The sequence below is a fragment of the Magallana gigas genome, chromosome 6, assembly GCF_963853765.1.
Source record: "Magallana gigas chromosome 6, xbMagGiga1.1, whole genome shotgun sequence".
Taxonomy (NCBI): Eukaryota; Metazoa; Mollusca; class Bivalvia; order Ostreida; family Ostreidae; genus Magallana; species Magallana gigas.
In genome coordinates this window covers 17978496-17998790 of record NC_088858.1, presented here as the reverse complement: position 1 = coordinate 17998790, position 20295 = coordinate 17978496, and the positions used below count along the sequence as shown (strand labels likewise).

Here is a 20295-nt window from a genome sequence, read left to right as displayed (position 1 = left end):
ATTTAGTTCTTCAGATATATTTTGAAAAGTAATGGACCAGACACAAAAATGGGACACACAGATAAACAGAGACAGAGGACAGATATACCTTTTCAATTCTTGCTTGCTACAAACTGTCTCATCCAGTGGAATAATATCTAGAAACAAGAGATGTTTGTGAAACACTTATGCCCCCCTCCCTTGGAAACATCCACAAAGAAAATGAATGTAAACTGCAAATAACTGGAATTTTTCTAAGTCCAAGGGTTATAACTCTGTCGAAAATTGCTCAATCATACCCAATATCGAACTTGACCTTGATATTATCATGATAAACCTGTATACCAAATTTCATTTCAATATATTCATCCTCTGCGAAGAAAATGAGCGGAAACTGCAAATAACTGGAATTTTTCAATGTCCAAGGGCCATAACTCTGTCGAAAAATACTCGATCGTACTCAGTATCGAACTTGACCTTGATATTATCATGATAAACCTGTATACCAAATTTCATTTCAATCTGTTCATCCTCTGCGAAGAAAATTAGGGGAAACTGCAAATAACTGGAAATTTTCTACATTCAAGGGCAATAACTCTGTCGAAAATTACTCGATCGTACCCATCAAACTTGACCTATTATCATGATAAACCTGTATACCAAATTTCATTCCAATATGTTCATCCTCTGCGAAGAAAATGAATGGAAACTATTGGTGGACTGACAGACAGCAGCAAAGCAATATGCCCTCCCTTCTTCGAAGGGGGGCATAATAATTATACCCTATGGAATGATGTAACCAGTTGACAGGGGTCTTTATACAACCAACACGAGGTTTCTCTGATCCTCAGCTTGATAATAGTTCAAGATTTGTTATTTTATCATAAAGATTTATGATTTATATATAATATAATGCTATGCCAGGCATATATATATATATTTATTTAAACAATATAGTATTACTGTGGTGGAAACACATAACACTGCTGAGTAGACTGTATTGAGATTTAAAATTCATTCAGAAAAAACAAACCAAATTATTGCAATCTAATTTATTAATTAACAGAAATATTTCATACAATTCATGACTGATATAAATAATAAATCATATAGGTAACCTAATTGCACTGTAGATGAAGTAAGGTTGTACCCCAATGCACCAGTATCTATGTATACATGTACATAAACTGTGAAGCCTTAAAAAATTACTGAGTTCTTGATTATGTCTTTAAGATCAATGTTTGTGAGCATGATATACTATTTTGGTTTCATCATTAGTCATTAAACACAACTTATCGTGGCTTTCGCTGTTAAATGGATCCACAAAATCAAATGTGTATTGAAGTAAGAAACAGGACATTTGTAATGGGCAGGACATGTCAATTTTTTTTACTCATTTACATATCATTAAAAATTGTACATTTTGCAAAATCTGTGAAAATTTGTGCCAATGAATACTGATGAAACCACAGAAGAGGATTTATGGAACATCAAGACACATATCTAATTAGTCAACTTGCAGATTCTTTTAATGAACAAACTGATACTGAAATGTGCTCAGTAGCTAAAGGACAAAAATATGGCAAGCCTATACAGTTTGGTCAAGTGTTACCAAATTGATATAGATAATTAGTTTTATTAAGTACAACAAATATCTTTTAAAAGTAAAATCTCAGTATCTTGCCGCTGAGATTGCGCTGGATTGTACTAATATCGGATATATATAACATTGCATGCTTCTTTGACACTGTAGGGACACAAAAGGACAAACTTTCGTGTATAAAAGAAATCAAGTTTCACAGTCTCTATACTGACAACAAATAACGTTAAAAATAATTCTGAGATAAAAATTGATTTACCAGTAACGGTATGCATTGTATACAATGTACCATATTTGTAAAATAATAAACTTTTTTTCAAAAGGAATTAATGCAGATATCTTTTTAAATGATGTAAATATTTTTCCCAAAAATGAAAATTCTTTTATTACATGTATATAAAACAATAATATTAGTTTTCTTTCCCTTTACCTGATGAGGTGATAAATCTTATTTATTCAAATGAAATTACTTTGCACATCAACTCTATAGTTCATCAATATGTATCACATATTGCAATAGATATGCTAAATCTGAGACATTTCCATATACGTGTACCAGGTAATGGTTGATATAATCAGATGCTAATGGGAAAAATAATATTCAAAATGTAAATGCCATAGACTAGAGACAAACCAATGAGATGAATGAGGTAATTAAACTGAAATGACAAACTGTCTTATTTGAAAATACTGTCACAGTAGATATACTTGATTCCACATGAAACAAATTCTTTACATCAATAAAAGAGACATGTACAACAATTTAAATCATAGCAGATGAGGAGGAGCCTCGTATATACTGTGCATCCATGAACATGTTTTTGAATATATTCCTCACTAATTTTATTTAACAGTTTAAACTACTGATAAGAAATTCTGAAAAACATTTTTTGATTGTGTATTCTGCATATGTATGTATTACAATGTATTAGAGAAAAATTTGAACTTGCAAAATCGAAATGATGAGACTAATAGGCCAATGAATATGATACTCAAACCACTGTGGACAATTTCACCTTTTTCTCAGGTGAGATAAAATAAAAACTCTGTCAATGAAAAACAAATGAATAATTCAGTTATCAAATGAAGAGGTTTAATTGAAAGATCTCCCATATTGCTTTTGTTGATTCCCCACCACCTACAAAGGAGTAAATTAAGAATTTATCCAAAATGTTTCACCTTCACAAGACTGACATGTGTTAAAGATGGTACTTTATTTTCAAATAATTAACATAAATTTTCATGGTAAAAATTAATCAATTTTGATCTAGTCACTTTTAAAAACCAGATTAGTTATAAAACTAGGAGATACTTCAAATTACCATTATAGCCCACAAAATTGTCATGTTTTCATACTTATGTACAGAATATACGGTATTTACTTTGCATATGAAAGGGTCAAGATATTGCTGGCAAATTCTAGGAAAATACTCATGCATCACCAGTATGTAGTTATCATTTTGTGAAATAAACATTCTACATGCAGTTGTGCCCCTTGTTAGTACATCGAAGACCAAACATCCAATTTGGGAGGAAACTGGCTGAACTCAGTTTAAAACACATCACCTACTGTCATGAAAAAGAACATACATGTATCACATGTATCTAGGAGTTTAGTACTGACATGCACATTATTGCAAAACAGAAAAAAAATAATAGGAATGTGAATGTAGCTTTACAAAAGCACTTGTAAATACCTGCATTTTAACATATATATGATATATAATAAGAACTTGTCAAACCACCCCAAACATGCTACCATGTACTATTTATTACCTTTCATATCATAATTCCTCTCTGTAACATATATATATTAGTATACATTACTGACTATATAAAATAAATCAATTAGTACAAAAGAACCATCTTGTGTTATGTTACTTTATTATACCAACTTTATGGAGGGGAGAGAAAAAAATTTCTTATACATTATGGCAAATGAACAAAAACATGTGCATGAAATTAAAGTAAAATCCATGATCTTATCTCTTTCAAAAATTGAAATGTGAATAAAAAATATACTATATAGTATAATCCCAAACTAAAGCTTAAATTATGAAACATAATATGTACCAAACAAATTTTTCAAAGATAATGAGCAACAAAAACTATACAATTTTTAAAAACTGATAACAAAATTATTTTATATATATTAATACTCATCTGGGGCCAAAATAAAATTATTAATTGTTTGGAATTGCCTTTCGCCTCATTGAAATATCCCCGCTGATTAAATTTTATTAGCAAAAAATAAACAACTTTTTTTTAATATGGAGATTTTTTTTCATACCAATTTTTAAGTAAACTTCAAGTTTGAAAGATAAATAAAATTCCCTCCCTCCCCCCCTGGGTCTGGAAACCCCAAGGTGGCAATTCCAAACAAACATTTTTTTTTTAGGATGGCCTGAATGAATGTATACTATTAACACACATAAACCTAAAAAAATTATTTTATCTCTTATCTGGATAATTTGGCACAAGAAATTCGTAGACACTTCAATTTCATTGACTGATGTACATGTCAAAACCACAACCACATTTTAGGAAAAATTTAAAAACTTCAGGTGGCAATTCTGTTAAAAACATGACTGTACAAATTTCTAAGAAATGATACACAGAAACTAGCCTTTTTCAGATGTAAAAGGTATATGTACCATCAAATGCTTAAAGGTCTAAATATTGAGCACAAATTTTGATTCTATCTTTGTTTGTACATAAACCATTGCACAGTATCTCTTAATAATCTGGAAAAGACAGATAGATATCTGTGCCATTTACAATAATGAATATTGCCCTTTTTAAATTTCTCAGTTTCTGTACATCAGATGTTATTCTTTAACATATATGGTTGTGATTGCTCAATCTAAAAAACTTCCATTACTTTTTTCTTCTGCACTGGGTATGTAAGGCATCGAGGTGTAGATAGCTGGCAACAAACACTCGGAAGACCTTGTTGAAGTCTTCCGTCGTGTGATAATCTATGTGGGCGGCATCGTCACTCATTCTGTGCCAAACACTAGGAAATGGTGCTGATATAAGGTGGAGGATGGGAACGTCTGCACCACAGAAATAGAAATGTACAGACATGTAGAAAAGCAAACTATGAGTAAAATATACAACAGTACTTCTTTTTAAAAGCATTTTGTTGTCATATAATGGTACATATATAAGGAAAAAATTTATAAAAGTATGCACTGTTTTTGTTAAAGGTGGTAGTCTGAAAAATACATTGCTGGACTTACTTCTGTGTAAAAATGGAATATGATCATCTTCAATACCTCCCCCATAGTAAGGGTGTGTGTTGAACAGAATTCTGTTGTTGTCACTTAGCAGTTTATCTTTTTTCAGATGTTGTTCTGTAAATGAAACCAGTCGACTCGTACAGTGATAAAACATTTGATAGTGTATAAGTATTGGAAAAAAGTATCAACACTTTGAAATAAAATCTGTTGCATGAAAATAACACAAATGATTCTAAATCAAACAGAATTAGAGTACCACACATAATGTACAATCATAAGAATTCGTGGTGGCTCAATTTCTGTGATCAGCTGAAATTCAAGGTTGTTGTGTTCGGTAAATGTACCAGTAGATGCAGTACCAAAATGTAGAGTAACTTTTACTAAGATTGCACGAAAAATCACAAAGCCATTCCAGAAATAATGAAATAGCACAAAAGAACAATTAATTTGATCTTTGATTTGTGTCACTGACCTCAACTCTTAACATACTTTAAGTTTTGACCTTGATCATACTTATGCATGAACATTGCAAACATTAAGTCTTTCTTGTAAAAATAAAAAAAAAGTGGTCACAAATTAAGTTCAATGCAGGCAGAGAAAGAGAGAGGGGGGGGGGGGGGGGGGGGAGAGAGAGATACAGACAGAAATATAGACAGGCTGGCTTTCACATAAAAAAACCAAAATGACACTGATTTCTATTATCTCTGTGGTATAAAACATCCATAGCCCTCATTTAAGTTCTGCTATATTTATAATTTACCTTTCCTTGCCAGAAGTTCAAAGGCATTGGATGTTTGTGGAAAAAAGTTGTGGAACTGGACATCACTGGTTCCAATCAAATCCAAGAGAACAAAGATATCCTGTTGCAGGCAGAAAAAAAACAATCTCACCGAAGTAGCCAGCGGTATGCATGCAAGGTTTCCCCGAAACATTTAAATCAATCTTCCCTTTAGGATAAGACATTATGTATGTATAAATGCATCAAACTTTTTGTACAGCTTTAATCTTTTTTCTTGATTTCGTTAAACATAATTCATCTAGTACTTAAAAATTCAAATTAGCAGGTCTACAGGCTAACTGACCAATCACAATAATGTTATTCTCTTTCATGGAATACAGAAAAAAAATACCACACATCATCAAAGATTGCATGAAAATTTTCCATTTTGCATTTACTGGTATAGCAGAAAACACATGTTTCAGTTCTTACGATATCTTGTAGTTTGTTCTCTTGCTCCCATTTTTGGGCGAGGTGTCGTGCTCCGTAGATGGAATCTGTTGCTGTCCATGTGTTGTATGCCTCCTCCCCATCAAAGAAAACAATCTGTGGGGTAATGTCACGAGCCTGCAATGCCCATAAAAGGCAATCAGTACATTCTGTTTGATTATTGACAAAATGGAAAAAGCATAAAATAGTGCATTTATGAATTCATTTTTATGTTCAATCCATCACCATAACAGGGTTGTCTCTAAAAATTGAAGTAGAAGGAAGAAATAAACAAGTAGAAGGGGGGTCTGGGGGTCTAGCTTATAGCTAGATTGTGTTTGAAATTTAATAATAGCAGGGTAAGGCATTATAGGCGGGGAAATACTCGCCCCCAGGTCTGAGAGACAACCCTGGACCATATGTACCATATGTAAAATTCATCATTTTAAGGTTAGAGAATTTGATTCTCATAGAAATCTGAATTATTTAACTTTGACTTTGGTACCTTTTCTCCCTGGGCTTTTTCAAACAAACAGTTTAGTTGTATAGCTATATCCAGGAGAATTGCACAGGGCACGGCAGAGTCTGTAGCCCCTATAAACTCTCTCCCGTTTCTGTCTGTAATATTCTTAGAGTCATAATGGGAAGCTAGAACCATTTTCTTTGGCTTCCTTGGGTCTTGCGTTGCTATGATGTTGACAAATGTCTTCCTGCCCCAAGGTGTGTCATCCTGAAAGACATCTTCCTCAATGTGCCAATTAAGAGCACGCAGAAAGTTGACAAGATACTGAAAAAAAAAAATCAAATGTTTATTGTTAAAATGCTTATGACATGCAATAAGACACAAAGGTATGGAACTTTCTAAGACATAAACAAAGGGAACTCTTTTTGGAACTGGTTAGAGGTAGATTCACAATTGCCCATAGCTGAATGAACAACAGTTGGTTTTCTTCACCAAAAAAACATGGAGAAAATAGTAAGTAATAGTAAATCTATTGATACCTATATGTTACAACCTAATATCATTAGATTCTGAAGATGATATGATGGAGACAGTGATTTTAACAAGACAAAAAAATACTCTTACTCCTCCCCAAGTTTCTTGACTGTGGTACTTCATTAGTAAATCAGGTCATTATCTCTGTAAAAAGTAACTTAAGGTACTTCTTCTAATCTACCCACACTTGTGACCCCACCATTACAATTACCAGTCCCATTCTGTAGTATCTAAAACCCATTACGTAAATTCAGGTAAATATTTTCCCCTTTACCTGGATCATTGATGATATTGTAATGTCATCAGACTTCACTTTTGAAGCTCTTTATATCCATATTTTTTAAAATGGTCGGTTTTAATTCAAATATTGGTGATAAATAGGCTAATAATTATTTTTCTTACTTTTTAAAATAAATCTTAAAATTAGATAAATTACTATTGGATATAATGTTCTTTATTGAAGAAGAAATAAATAGAACTTTTTTTCTTCAGTTCCTGTAGCCCTTATACCAGTATTTGATGATCAAACAAAGAAAGCGAATATTGTTCAAAACATTTTAATTGCCAAGATTTCATTTTCTTTTGGTAAAGTGCTTTACAATGATCAATATTTCTGATCGCATGGTAAATCATTCTTTTTCACCATGTGCTTTGTTAATTCTTACGATGTCGATACTAACAAAATACACCATCAAGATCTCACTACTGCTGGTAGTTTACAGCAGAGTGACTATGATGTATGAAGTGTCAACTCCATCTCATTTGATTCTTTGAAAAAATCATTGCTTCCAGTTGTATGAAAAACAACACCCCAAAAAATCAATGCTTTATCTTGAAATGTAACAATGGTCCGAAACAAGCATTAATCAAACTCAATGGTTTTATTTCTCTTCCGAAAACCATCCAGTTCGACCCAGTCCCAATGTACCGGTAAATTTTGAATCATAATTACCGATCTGAGTTTGATGAAAGAAGTAAGCCCAATAATTCCAGAGTAAAGACTGCTGAGAAAAAAAATTAATTGCCCCACTCCTCATCAAGTTGATCAGATCTTGATGAATTATTCACCCAAAGTTGATTTTCTAATTAATACACAATAAAGTTTCCTAGGTCCAATAAATCAAATCAGCTTCCTTTATTTCTTGTTTTATTAATTTGTACTCATTTTCTGGCACACAAGTAAAATTTGGTGGGTAGGGTTTGTTAAAATAGCTTTTTTTGGAAAACCATCCTTTGATGGTATAATTCCAAATGGCCATCATTTCTACATTTGATGTAAATGACAAGTGACCTGGAATAGATTATAAAGACCTACAATTCTTTGATGCTAAATTTGGTCTCCGCAGATACCAGATAACTAAGTCAATATTCGGTCATCTACAAAGCATCTGACATGTATTTAAGAGATATGATGAATTGACCCCTTATTCTTTGTGTGTAATGAATCAATTAATCAATAAGTCTTAATGAATCTCTTTGAGGATTCCTAATTGGAATTTCCAAGTACATGTACCAATATAAACTCATTAATATAATTTTACCCTTAAACTTCATTATCTACTTGTATTATTCATTTTAAAAAGTAAAGCGCTAAAATTTCTGAGCACATGTACACTATATCTGTACATGTTTTCTTAGTTTATAATCACTGATTTATTATAATTTTGGGAAACTTTCAAAGCACTTATTGAGAATTCAAAGATTAATTAAATTTCTACTTTTCAATATTTGTGTACGCTATATGATTGTACAATCTAATTAATTAGATTGTACAATCTTTGATTTTGAATAAAGTACTTGTACTCTAGTTCATGCACTTTTGTCTAAATTTCCACCCCTTAAAGAGACTTTTATTTTCAAATTAGTTATCATAGTACACAAAAGTGGAAGTCATAATTCCCCTCACGTAACTGTCGTTAACACTCCTCATGTTTCGCAGTTCTATTTTACATGTAGGTGTGTACGTGGCAATCCATCAGCGCTGTTTTGACATCAGCAGAGGGATCTCTGCGTGATTCCAGGAAATTTCCAGTCCCCAGGTCTGTGTCGACATCACTACTGGCTTCCCCAATAGCTTCACACCTCTAATAGTGCGGATCAATTCCAGAAACCGATGTCAAAACCAGACAATACCGGCCAAGTCATTCTAATTCTGTTATTTAACAATTCTTATCTACCAGGTTTTACAGTGAATGCAAAAAATAAATGTCGCATTCATAAGTGATTTTGGGTCTATGATGGCTTCATTAGGTCTGATATCAATGTAAATTGACATTAGGTAAAAAACGTTGATTTAATTACTTAAGTGGGATACTACCAGATATTTGAGTCTTTACAGACTTCATTAGCGCTATCTACGAATTTGAATCCATTCATTGACAAAAATAATTGGAAGAACGGCAGAAGTCCACCTAAAGCGTTCTTTGCAAAAGAATATTGACCGAACACAAATTGAATCGGAGACATTCCAATTTTTTTCTCAAATCTTTCACCTAAATGACAAAGTACCTGTATTAGTGGCACAACATTAGACCTTCCGTAAATATATCCATCTGATTGAGTACATAGAACCAAGTATTAAGTAAAAATAGGCTTGAATACGATTATTTTGATCTAGATTAATTGCTTGTTTAATCTAACAAATTAAACCACTACTTGGTACCTTAATAGAACAAGGCAAAGACTAAGCAGCACTCTTTCAGCATCAGTAAATTGGATAAAATGTCGCCTCACTCAAGGGTCAAGGAAAAGCAGGTTGATTAATTCTGAAGAACCATTATCTAAGGTCCAGTAAAAGTTCAACATCATCTGAGAGAGAGTGGAGGAGGACTTGATATGTACTTCACGTCATTCAGAGGAATCTGCCCTTGCCGTCTGATTGTAGCGATGCATTCAACTGTGGACTTTGACGATGGAATGACCAACTAATTGTCCAACAAACAACATTAAGTCCATTTTCTCCCAAGAGCGCTTCCTGATTCTTGACTTCTGACAACACATTAGGTGATGAATATTTGATTTCCCCATTTCATTTTTCCCAATAAAATAGACATGTTCAAGGTGACTGAGGTGCCTCCATTATAAAAGTAACTGCTGGTAGTGGATTCCTACTATACAAGGAATCATTCCATAGCCCTTTTGCAGGACGCTAAAAACATATCTGTTTATTTATACATTTCTGCACTTTAATGCTAGCTAGGTCAAAATGGCATCTGTGCTGATGCTGAGCCATGAATTTGAAAAAATATATAAAGTACTACAAAATAAGAATTCTTAATACGTACAGTATTATTTCAATTTGCACTTAAGAACAGGAACAAGAAAATCTACATATATTTTTTTCTTTAAATATTTCATTATATTTTTATAAAAAAAAAGTTAATGTTCATTCTATGCAACATCTGTCTTTTCCTCCCTAAAAATTTATAAGATACATGTACTTTTATTTAATGTGTATTGATTATTAGTATCCATGTGTTATTCATATTTAGTTTAAACGAATGAAGATAGCTTCATTTCCACAATCCAACTTATGAACACAGCGACCGAAAAAGACGATTCTGATTCTCTGAGATCAATTTCCTCCTGTATCTGACTTCTTAGGCAGAGATGCTTCATTTCCATGAGAAAATTAAGCAAGACAAAAAATCAAAATCCTGTCACTTATTGTGTGTAAATCTTTTTTCAAAGCCTGGTCTGAAATAATTTTCCTGCTTAACAAAAAGACTGATCACCATTTCGACCAAAAAATAACGTAACAGAATAACAATTGAAGAATTTCATCTCCCGTGAAAGGAACAAATCAAATATTATTTTGGGAAAAGTTAATAATTTTGGTCACTAAGGTACACTAAATTTATTCATTTCAGGATTTTACCACACCGTATGCTATAAATTATTGTTTTAAAGCATAGCTTTGAGAAATTTATTTCATCTGTGATAAGATCTTATTTTCGTAGCTTTGAATGGAAGTGCATGGTGCTTTTGATAGTCAAAAAGCAAACCCGAAAATGAAATTACAACATGAAATTTCTTACTTCCTGAATCTGAGAGTGCAAAAAGGTCACACATATAACTTTCTGCACATAACTTTTTCGGAATCCCTCTTAATTTAGTGTGACCATTGTGCATAATTAAAAACAATATTTGAAGATATAAGTTTGCTTGATCAAAAATACTGACAACAAATACTAATCAGGCTGATATTGCATTTTAGATGCAAAAGGTTAAATTAAATGAAGGGATGAATACTGATCCCCCATCATCTTTGTATTTTTTTAAGTGTTTTGTCTACAGATTTCAAACTTTTGGCACCCATAAACTTCTCATGAAATTCTTGATACAACAACATTTAGGAGTTGGATACCTTAAGTTGTAAGAAAATGTAAACACGTACAGGTTTATACAGTAGAACGGACTAAGAACTAGGATTCATGGCATGCAATGCTGACAGCTAGGTGAGAGGATATACCAGAGTAAATGACAGGTGATCATAAATAGGCCAATATATTTCTCACCTGCAATAAATGTATATGTCATCTACACAAATCCATTCCTAAGAAATTTGAAACAAACCAACATCCCCTTAGAAGAACAAGTCATTGATGACAGAAACATTTGTTTGACACCATCATAAAAATGACTCTATAGGTACGTAACCCTCGAGCTCTCTGTCATTACACGACCCTCTTCATTAATTGCCACTACCCTCTCTCCATTCACATATACCACTTACATTTCTGATTTAGTTATGAAAAAGGTGGCATTTCATTGGCCCTCTATCCACAATCCAATTTATCCACAATCTTCTCTAGCTCAAAAATATAAAACTGGCCTGTATCATGTCTATATCCCTTCTCTATTTTTTTCACATCCCCAAGACGCCCATCACATCATACTATCTTTACTTTCTTCCTCCCACCAAAACAACATTCATATTTATGATTTAAAAATTTCTCTCTGCATCAACCTCTCTTTCTCTCTTAGGAACAACACTAAAATTTCTGACTGGAGTTTTGCCCTCTGCATCCAACACCTCTTTACAGACCCACTTGCACTTCTGACTTGAGTATTGGCCTCTGCATCCAACGCTTCTTTACAGACACACTTGCACTTCTGACTTGAGTATTGCCCTCTACATTTTTAAAACACCTCTTTACACCACTTACATTTCTGACTTGAGTTTTCTCCCCTGCATCCAACCCATCTTTATACTGTTTACATTTCTGCCCTACATACTGCCCTCTACATTCAACCCTCTTTACACCGCTGACATTTCTTTTAAGTATTGCACTTCACATCCAACACCTATTCACACCATTTACATTTTTGACTTGAGTATTGCCCTCTACATTCAACCCCCTCTTTACATTACCTTCATAATTTCTGATTTGAGTATTGGCCTCTACATCCAACCCCTATTCACACTACTTTCATTTCTGTTTCGGGTATTGCCCTCTGCACCCAACCCCTCTTTACACCACTTACATTTCTGACTTGAGTATTGCCCTCTACACTTATCACTCTTTACACCCTTATAAATTTCTGACGAGCATTGCCCACTACATCCAACCCCTCTTTACATCGCTTACAGTTCTGACTTGAGTATTGCCCTCTACATCCAACCCCTCTTTACAACACTTACATTTCTGACTCGAGTACTGCCCTCTGTATCTGGCATTCTAGGGATGAGAATGGGTCGGACAAGTTCTTTAAATTCGGTGAGATCTGAGTATTCCTCTACTATTGTCCTGAGGGCTTTCCCTGAAATCCATCTTGCTGATCGAGCTCTGTCCTGTTAAAGAGAAATGAAGAATGTGATTTCCATTAAATTCAAAAATCCATTTCAGCAAACCGCAAATCTTTCTTCTAGTAATTAATTTTCTACATCCCAAACCCCAACCCCTATAACAATAATAACAAACCATGTCATGTTCAAAACAAGATCAAATTACCAAAAGCTAATTAATTTCAGTGGTCAGTCCCTTATAACCAAAATAACAGCAATTTCATGTGTCGGTACCACTCTATCATTCACCCTTGAGAGCCATTACGGCTTATTTTAGGTCTTAAAGAGCACAAACAAATTAAATATTGATATATATGTTACTTTAATATTGATATCTATGATTTGTAGCTTATCTTACATGTATATTAACTATTGGATAGCTTTGGCAAGACAAAAGCATCAAATCCTACATATTGTATAAGACCTTGCTTTTACATTTAATATCACCCACATAAAACAGTACCCATTATCCTCATACTCACAACATTTTTTTAAAAAGATTAAGTCTAGAACAACTCAGTTTTTACTTTTTTCACCTTTGGCTATGACAACCCCTTAGCCATCAAATAATCTTCCAAAAAAGAGATCCTTTTTGGAGAAAGGGGGGATTCTGTAATATTAGGAAAAACTCCTGAGTGTAGAAAAAGAAAGCCCAGGTAGCACATGCTAATTTACAATTTTTTTTACATTTTAATTAAGGGGACATTTCATCAGGGATTAATCTATGTTTTGTTGGGAACTAGTGACCTGTTCGGCAAATGTTGGGAAAATCGGCTGGGAGTCACATGCCCCAGATTAATCTCTGTTTGCATAACCATGGTCAAGGGGGTCTGCTTAAAAAACATAAGAAATCTGCAAAATTTTCATCTCAGATTATGACAGAAATAAACACACAGTGACGGAAGCCTCATTCTTGCCAAGTGACTACAACATTTGTACCAATAAATTTCCATAACCATTAAACTCTCGAAATGGCGAAGAACCTAAGTAGTGAAAAACTAATCATGGAATCTAAGGCCAGAAGGGAGAAAAAACACACCTCATTTCATCAACTGTCTGATCTGTGTGTGCTTTATCCAGGGCATTGAAAATTAATTGAATAATAGCAGATTCTGAGACAGGTAGGATTTATAACAAGTCCTTGTGATTGATATCACAGAAAATGAATCAAAACTGATGAATTTTTCGGCATGCAGAGAGAGAGAGAGAACAGAAATGGAATATGTTAATCAAACTGGGAATGGCAAATCTTTTCCTTGTGGCCGTTTCTATTTCCAATTACAATGTCTTGATGCTGACTTTGAAGAGAATTCTATTCTAAATAACGATAATGATTGACGCATTTAGAAAATTAATCATTGAGGTGTACTGCCATAAAATTTTTCAAAGTAAATCTACTATTCATGCAAATTTAGTTTTTGAAATTAATGTCTTGAATTTCTGAACTACCCTACTCAAATTACCCTACCAATTAGACAAAATGTTTTTGAAATGATTTTTTTTTAATGTTACAGGCAAAAAATAAGGTACCCACAAAAAAATACAGCTATACAGGGATATTCTATCTTACAGTAAAAGTGCATTTCACCTTTGTCCAAAATATACAATATATAAATAGTGCAAAGCATCTGTAGCCATCCCAAACAGGCACTATTCATTTTATTATACTGAATGTCTTAAATTTAAAGAAAATATTACTGCTTTTAAATTTTTTTAAATACGTAATTGACCAACAAATTGAATTGAATCCTATGGGGAACAGTGCGCCCATAATTTACGTGCATGTAACAATTGTTGTGTTACCCCTTGCCAAGTGTGTTGCTAACGCTTAAGGTAATAGAACGGATATCTGCATCTAAACCAATCAGATATCAGTATTTAACATGAAAGAATAATAACAACTAGATGCAATCTCGTTGCGAGCAATGAATAGGTCTTCTGTGGATTTTAAAATGATAATGTACAATCCTGAAAAGTTTTAAATCCCAAAACTCATTGCAATTAAAAAAGTCTCATTAGACACTAAATTGCAATTGCAAAAACCATGAAAAAAGAAAAGAAAAAGAAACCTTGATCCACAGACTGATATGAAAAACCAAAACCCATTAAAAATAATTTTTCGTCCTCTCTGACAACTTGATTAAAACACGACAATAACAAAGACAAAAAGAGACGTCAGGGTTACCTATTCTGCACAGCAACATGTTCATTTCTATTTTATGGCAAAAGTTCAGTTGCTCAGTCACTAGCCATTATTTAGATCTTAATTGCGCTAAAAAATTCTATCGAAAATTACAAGTAGAGCAAAATAATAGAGAAACAGAAACCTTACAAAAACAACGTCTTTCACTGAAAACAGAAGACCTTAATAATTAGTACTAGATTCAGAAATAGCAAGGTATTGTCAACTGTATTACCACCTATTTACTGCATTATTGCAATCATATAGTCTCATACTTAACCTTTCTGTGGGAAGTGTGGCAATACAGAATAATGCAAAACGTCTACTCTTAATATCAAAAATGGTTGCAAATTTCTCTGATTTTCCTCCATTTGATGTTTGATGCTTTTAACCTCAGTCAATAAATGCCTCATTAGTTTATCCTGCTAAAGGCTTTTTTCCCTACCATACAAATATTCAAAGAGTTCCACTACTGGGAGAATAAATATATCTCCAACTGTCACCCGGGGACTTGCAATAAATGAATTGCAGAACAGAATAGATAACCCCCAGAAATGTTATGTGGTCTTTGGTTGTTTTTTTTATCCATGCAGTCATCATTCATGAAAATCTAATTTCTTTCAGAAAATCTGAATAAGCTTGACAAAAAAAAGGGATTTTCAAAAGAAAGAGACTACCCATACGGTATAGTTATAAATTTGATTTTTGGTGCAAAAACATTTTATCTCAGATTTTGTGTTCATAATGACCTTTTTTACATATCAGACTTAGAAAGGATGATTTGCCAAAACCCTTAATTATCACCACAAAGATGTTAAAGGTACTCAATAAAAACATGAGTGAAACAAATATCATAGAATCAGAAAGACATTGAGTCAGAAGTATCAAGGGTAGTAATAAATTTGCCTTTTGCCTAAAATACTGAGATGGACATTGGGAGCTTTTAGAGCATTTGAAGTAGTTCGGATTTTTCAAGGCATATACTAGAGCTGTAGTCTTAAGCCAATACTGTTAAGTCTTTGGTTCGCATAGTACATATTCAAGCAGTACAAAACACAGATTGTTAAGTGAGTCAGATCTCTCAAATACCAAATTGCAGAAGATGGAAATATTGATATGGACAAACATCTGATATCATTGATTCCTCATCACAAAGGTGATCAAATACTCCTTGTTTGTAAGTAACATTAAAATACAACTTAAACAGGATGTGGTTGGCTGTAAATGGCTGTCTGACGTAAATTTCACAAGACATAGGAAGGATTTGTTGAATGTCAATCCTCGTTAATTACTACACTAATTGATTTCCTCAGTCAATTTTTCCACTTTGTGTGTAAGCCTTAAACGCTGAACAAACTCATCTTTGATGTCAATGGAAAGATAATAGCTTGCGTTGGAAATAATTCTACGGCGTATAAAATGGCTGCGGTTTGATTAAACAAAAAACATTAAAAAAAAAAAAAAACAAGCAAGAACAGTAACCAGTTCCCAATCATTTTTTCATTGATTATTTAAATATATTTTATTTGTGAGTTCGAAGATTTGAGAAAATTTCAAAAAAGGTAATGGATGAGAAAAATGTACAGTAAAAATATCATGATCTAGTTTTGGTATTTTAATGCAGTAGTTTCAGATAGGAAGGTGTTATACTTATTATAAATGCTCCTCTAGCAAAATCTTTTATTAAATGTACTAGATAAGATTTTTTACCATATTTGGTATTCCTAGTTGGATTGTTACGCAATAAGAATCATCAAAACATGTATGAAATTGGCATTGAGTTTTCATCGACAGATCTGCTATGACATTTATGTATTATGATATTGAACTATTACTCTGCAAATAAAACCATTAACACATTTCTCCCAAGTTGTCTGGGTGCATCATTTCCTAAAAGTGCTTGTTGAATTTACGACATTCATAACTCATCCATTCATTGATCATTAGTGGCATAGACTCCGGAAACATAAAAAAAATATCTACCGTTTGCTTTTTTTTCCACCCATGATAACATACTTGCTTTTTGCCTCACAAAGTTTTATATTAAAACAATAGTTCTGTATAGCCTATCCTAAATGCTACGTGCAGAGCAAATCACTACGCTAAGCGTAGGGCAAATCATTACGCGTAACCATCAGATGATTAGTTCTGCTTGTTGCTGACTCCATATTCCATTAGGAAATGCAATTACAATACCTAGATAATTTTGAAAATAATTCAATAAGTATAACATTCACTTGCTTAATCTACTATTCAAAAAATAGTCCTAATTACAGGAGTCAAGTGATTTTCCATACAAAACCAACCATATAAAGCTACATAACATAAATAGGCACACAGCACACTTAGACACAATGACTTTAGCTAGATTTGGTTACAGGTATTAAAGTGTGGTTAATATTTTCTTGACAAAAATAACCATATATAGCAGTGTTGATTTCAATAGAAAACTCTAATTTATTGCTATTTTACTATTAAAGACAAAGAGAACAGTATTAAAACCCATTTAAAACAAATGGGTTATTGATATTACAACCATAAACACAATTCAGATATCCGGATGCTTCATCTATCCAGACGATTTGACTCTGGAACGAAAGCATCCGTATGACTTAGGTTCCACTGTATTGTGAAGTTGCACAAGCTCACGCACAATTAGCTGGCGAAGGATGAGAGTTCCTGTTTATGTTAACAATGGACCCACAAGCTAAAGCAATTAAATTAGATCTACAATAAAAAATATTTCATGAAATGTCATCCAGAGAACTTGGTCAGGCCACTGTAGACAGCCCCATCTGATGATAAAGTGCTTCTATTGTAATTGTGGAAACGTTTTCTCAGTGTAAACGTTTTCTCAGTGTAAACCTTGCAAGTCATATACATGTACATTACTTTATTCAAGGCTATCTATATAAGGGTCTATTCTTCTCCAACTAGCTGAGGGTTGGATTAGTGGATGCAATACCAACAACTTAAAATCACTGAATCCTAATTATGACAATCATTAACTTAATTGGACTCAAAAAATATCATTATTCCTCATACATACACTTTTGATTCTGCCACTTCTCAAACAACTGCTTCAATCTTTAAAATAATTTAACTATGTTTTGAAGTATTTCCATAATTTTATAACAACAAAAAAATATCAACAGTTTTTAATGCAACTAAATTTTTGAGAAATTTGTCCACTTAATGGAGTAAAACATAATTTCCTGCTATATTATATATTTGCCATAGTTTTTTTCCTAGTATATTGTACATTAATATCAATTAAAAATAATAATTTATCTTTAACTAGTAGTAAGAAATTTAAGACAATAAAAAATGGTAATGTTGTACATGCATTAACTCGAAAAAATTTCCAAATGATCAAAATTATTGGAATGACCACAAAAAGGCTCAAACTCAGGACCCGTCAGTTTAAAAACCAACGCTCTACCGACTGAGCTTAATGGTTAACCCACTTGCTGGTGCTAGTAGGAGGGTGGCATATACACATGCACTATCAAATTTTATTTTTACCAAAAATGATAATTAATCTTAGTACTGTACTTATTAGTACTTTTGTGCCTCCATCCATGAACTATATTGATGACACAGAATCCGACAAAGCAATTAAATATGTGCACAAAGATATAAAAACTAATATGGACAATCATTTTTTTTTCTCATATGGTTGATGGTAAGATCCTTAGGGCAAATAATGACAATTTCATTGATTATTATGAATCCATGCTGTGTTCGTAATGGGCTAGCTAATACCAACCAATTCACAAGAGGGGGTCAATGTCGTACTGTCATATCATATAACTCGCCAATATATTTTTAAAAACATTTTCTCCCTTCAATGTTCATAAACAAAGTACAGTTTAAGGTTGGCCAGAGATATTCTTATCTGTCAGTTGACCGTGTATTATCAATGTTTTGGGGGTTTAGTTTTTGCTTGGCGAAAATATAATATCAGTCATAAAGTGAAATTTCTAGACAGAAATATTTCCTTGCATTCATCCAAGACTTTAATTCACAAAATATCCCAATATTGTAACAATAATTAATAAAAGCTATAGGGACAGAAGGGCACAGCAGATATCCAATCTGATCTTAAATTTCTCCTATTCTCATGATTCTCTTGACATAATAAAGTTAGGCTGTCTGGGTCTCTCTTTTTTTTTTAAATACTATTCTTTCAAATTATGCCAATAAGTTTTTTCTTCCCTTTTTGAATAAATGAACAGTTTTAATTAAGGATATATCCCATATTTCTGATAAAACAAAGATAATGACCACTGTATTTACATTAGGGGATATGTAAAACATCTGGGATAATGTTGTATATAGAAAACAGTATATTACAAAAATATATTTAAAAGTTTGATATAATTATATTATACATACAGATAAGATAAACAATGCATGATGTCTGTGAGAACCGAGAAACAAGGGGCACCTGTTCTGTACCTACCAAGCTATGCACAACACATAAAGTTGCGTTCCATGTCAGTGTCAGTGATACAAAATATACTTACACTTTTAGACTTTGCGATGGCACACGCCGTACACAGTAGTAGCACTATGCCTTTAACTCCAATCATCTCACTGATATTGATTGAACTGTCCTTAGATTCAACATATGTTGGAGTTTCATTCACACGGTCCTTCGGAACACCTTCAGCGTAACTCTATCCTCGAGGTTTTCCGAGTGTCTGATTGTGGATAATGTTGTGCGAACGCATTTACGTTAAAAAAGCTAATCTGCACAGACGCTTAAAGTTACGTTACGCTATATGCTTAGGAAACAAGTGCCTGCGATAATTACATATTTCCCACCGTGTTACAAAATAAATATTCGCTCAAAGATTGTTCCTACTGCGAAGATGCTATGATGCGTAATATGGACACTGCTGATCCGATGATAAATGTCAGATTTTGAATTTCTATTATTGAATTAATACGATGGCTTATGGAGTTTCTGCAAGAGACTTTATTGAGTAAGACGTTGGTCAGTTTTACTTCTTATTGTTCAATGCTCAGTGACACTGTTCAGGTACTCAGGCTCATGCATGACTTATATATCGAAAGGTCTATTTAAGAGCTAAAATTTGAAAAACGGAAAAAATCTTAATTCTGTTTTTGCAATCATTTTTCTTTTCCAAGTGCAAATTTTGACAAACAAAAATGTTTGCGATATTTCATTTACCGGTATCTATCTATCTATCTATCTATCTATCTATCTATCTATCTATCTATCTATCTATCTATCTATCTATCTATCTATCTATCTATCTGTCTATCCATCC

General features: G+C 33.0%; 1 protein-coding gene across 3 annotated transcripts; it reads right to left on the bottom strand.

Moving 5' to 3' along the window:
- Window positions 1–1015: 1015 nt before the first annotated feature.
- Window positions 1016–19918, bottom strand: LOC105341353 (glutaminyl-peptide cyclotransferase). 3 transcript variants are annotated; one of them, XR_010714606.1, is made up of 9 exons: window positions 19525–19918; window positions 12670–12819; window positions 6534–6815; window positions 6032–6166; window positions 5582–5681; window positions 4822–4935; window positions 4461–4635; window positions 1267–3376; window positions 1016–1145 (listed from the first exon to the last, which is right to left on the bottom strand). XR_010714606.1 is itself a non-coding variant. In XM_066087372.1 (9 exons), exons 1-8 carry the CDS (start codon window positions 19588–19590, stop codon window positions 3364–3366), a joined length of 1035 nt encoding a protein of 344 aa, XP_065943444.1. In that variant the 5' UTR covers window positions 19591–19918; the 3' UTR covers window positions 1016–2717; window positions 3356–3363. The 3 variants fall into 3 exon arrangements, 2 of the variants coding, with proteins under 2 accessions (XP_065943444.1, XP_065943443.1); XM_066087372.1 differs by having other exon boundaries at window positions 1016–2717; window positions 3356–3376; XM_066087371.1 differs by having other exon boundaries at window positions 1016–3376.
- Window positions 19919–20295: the final 377 nt, after the last annotated feature.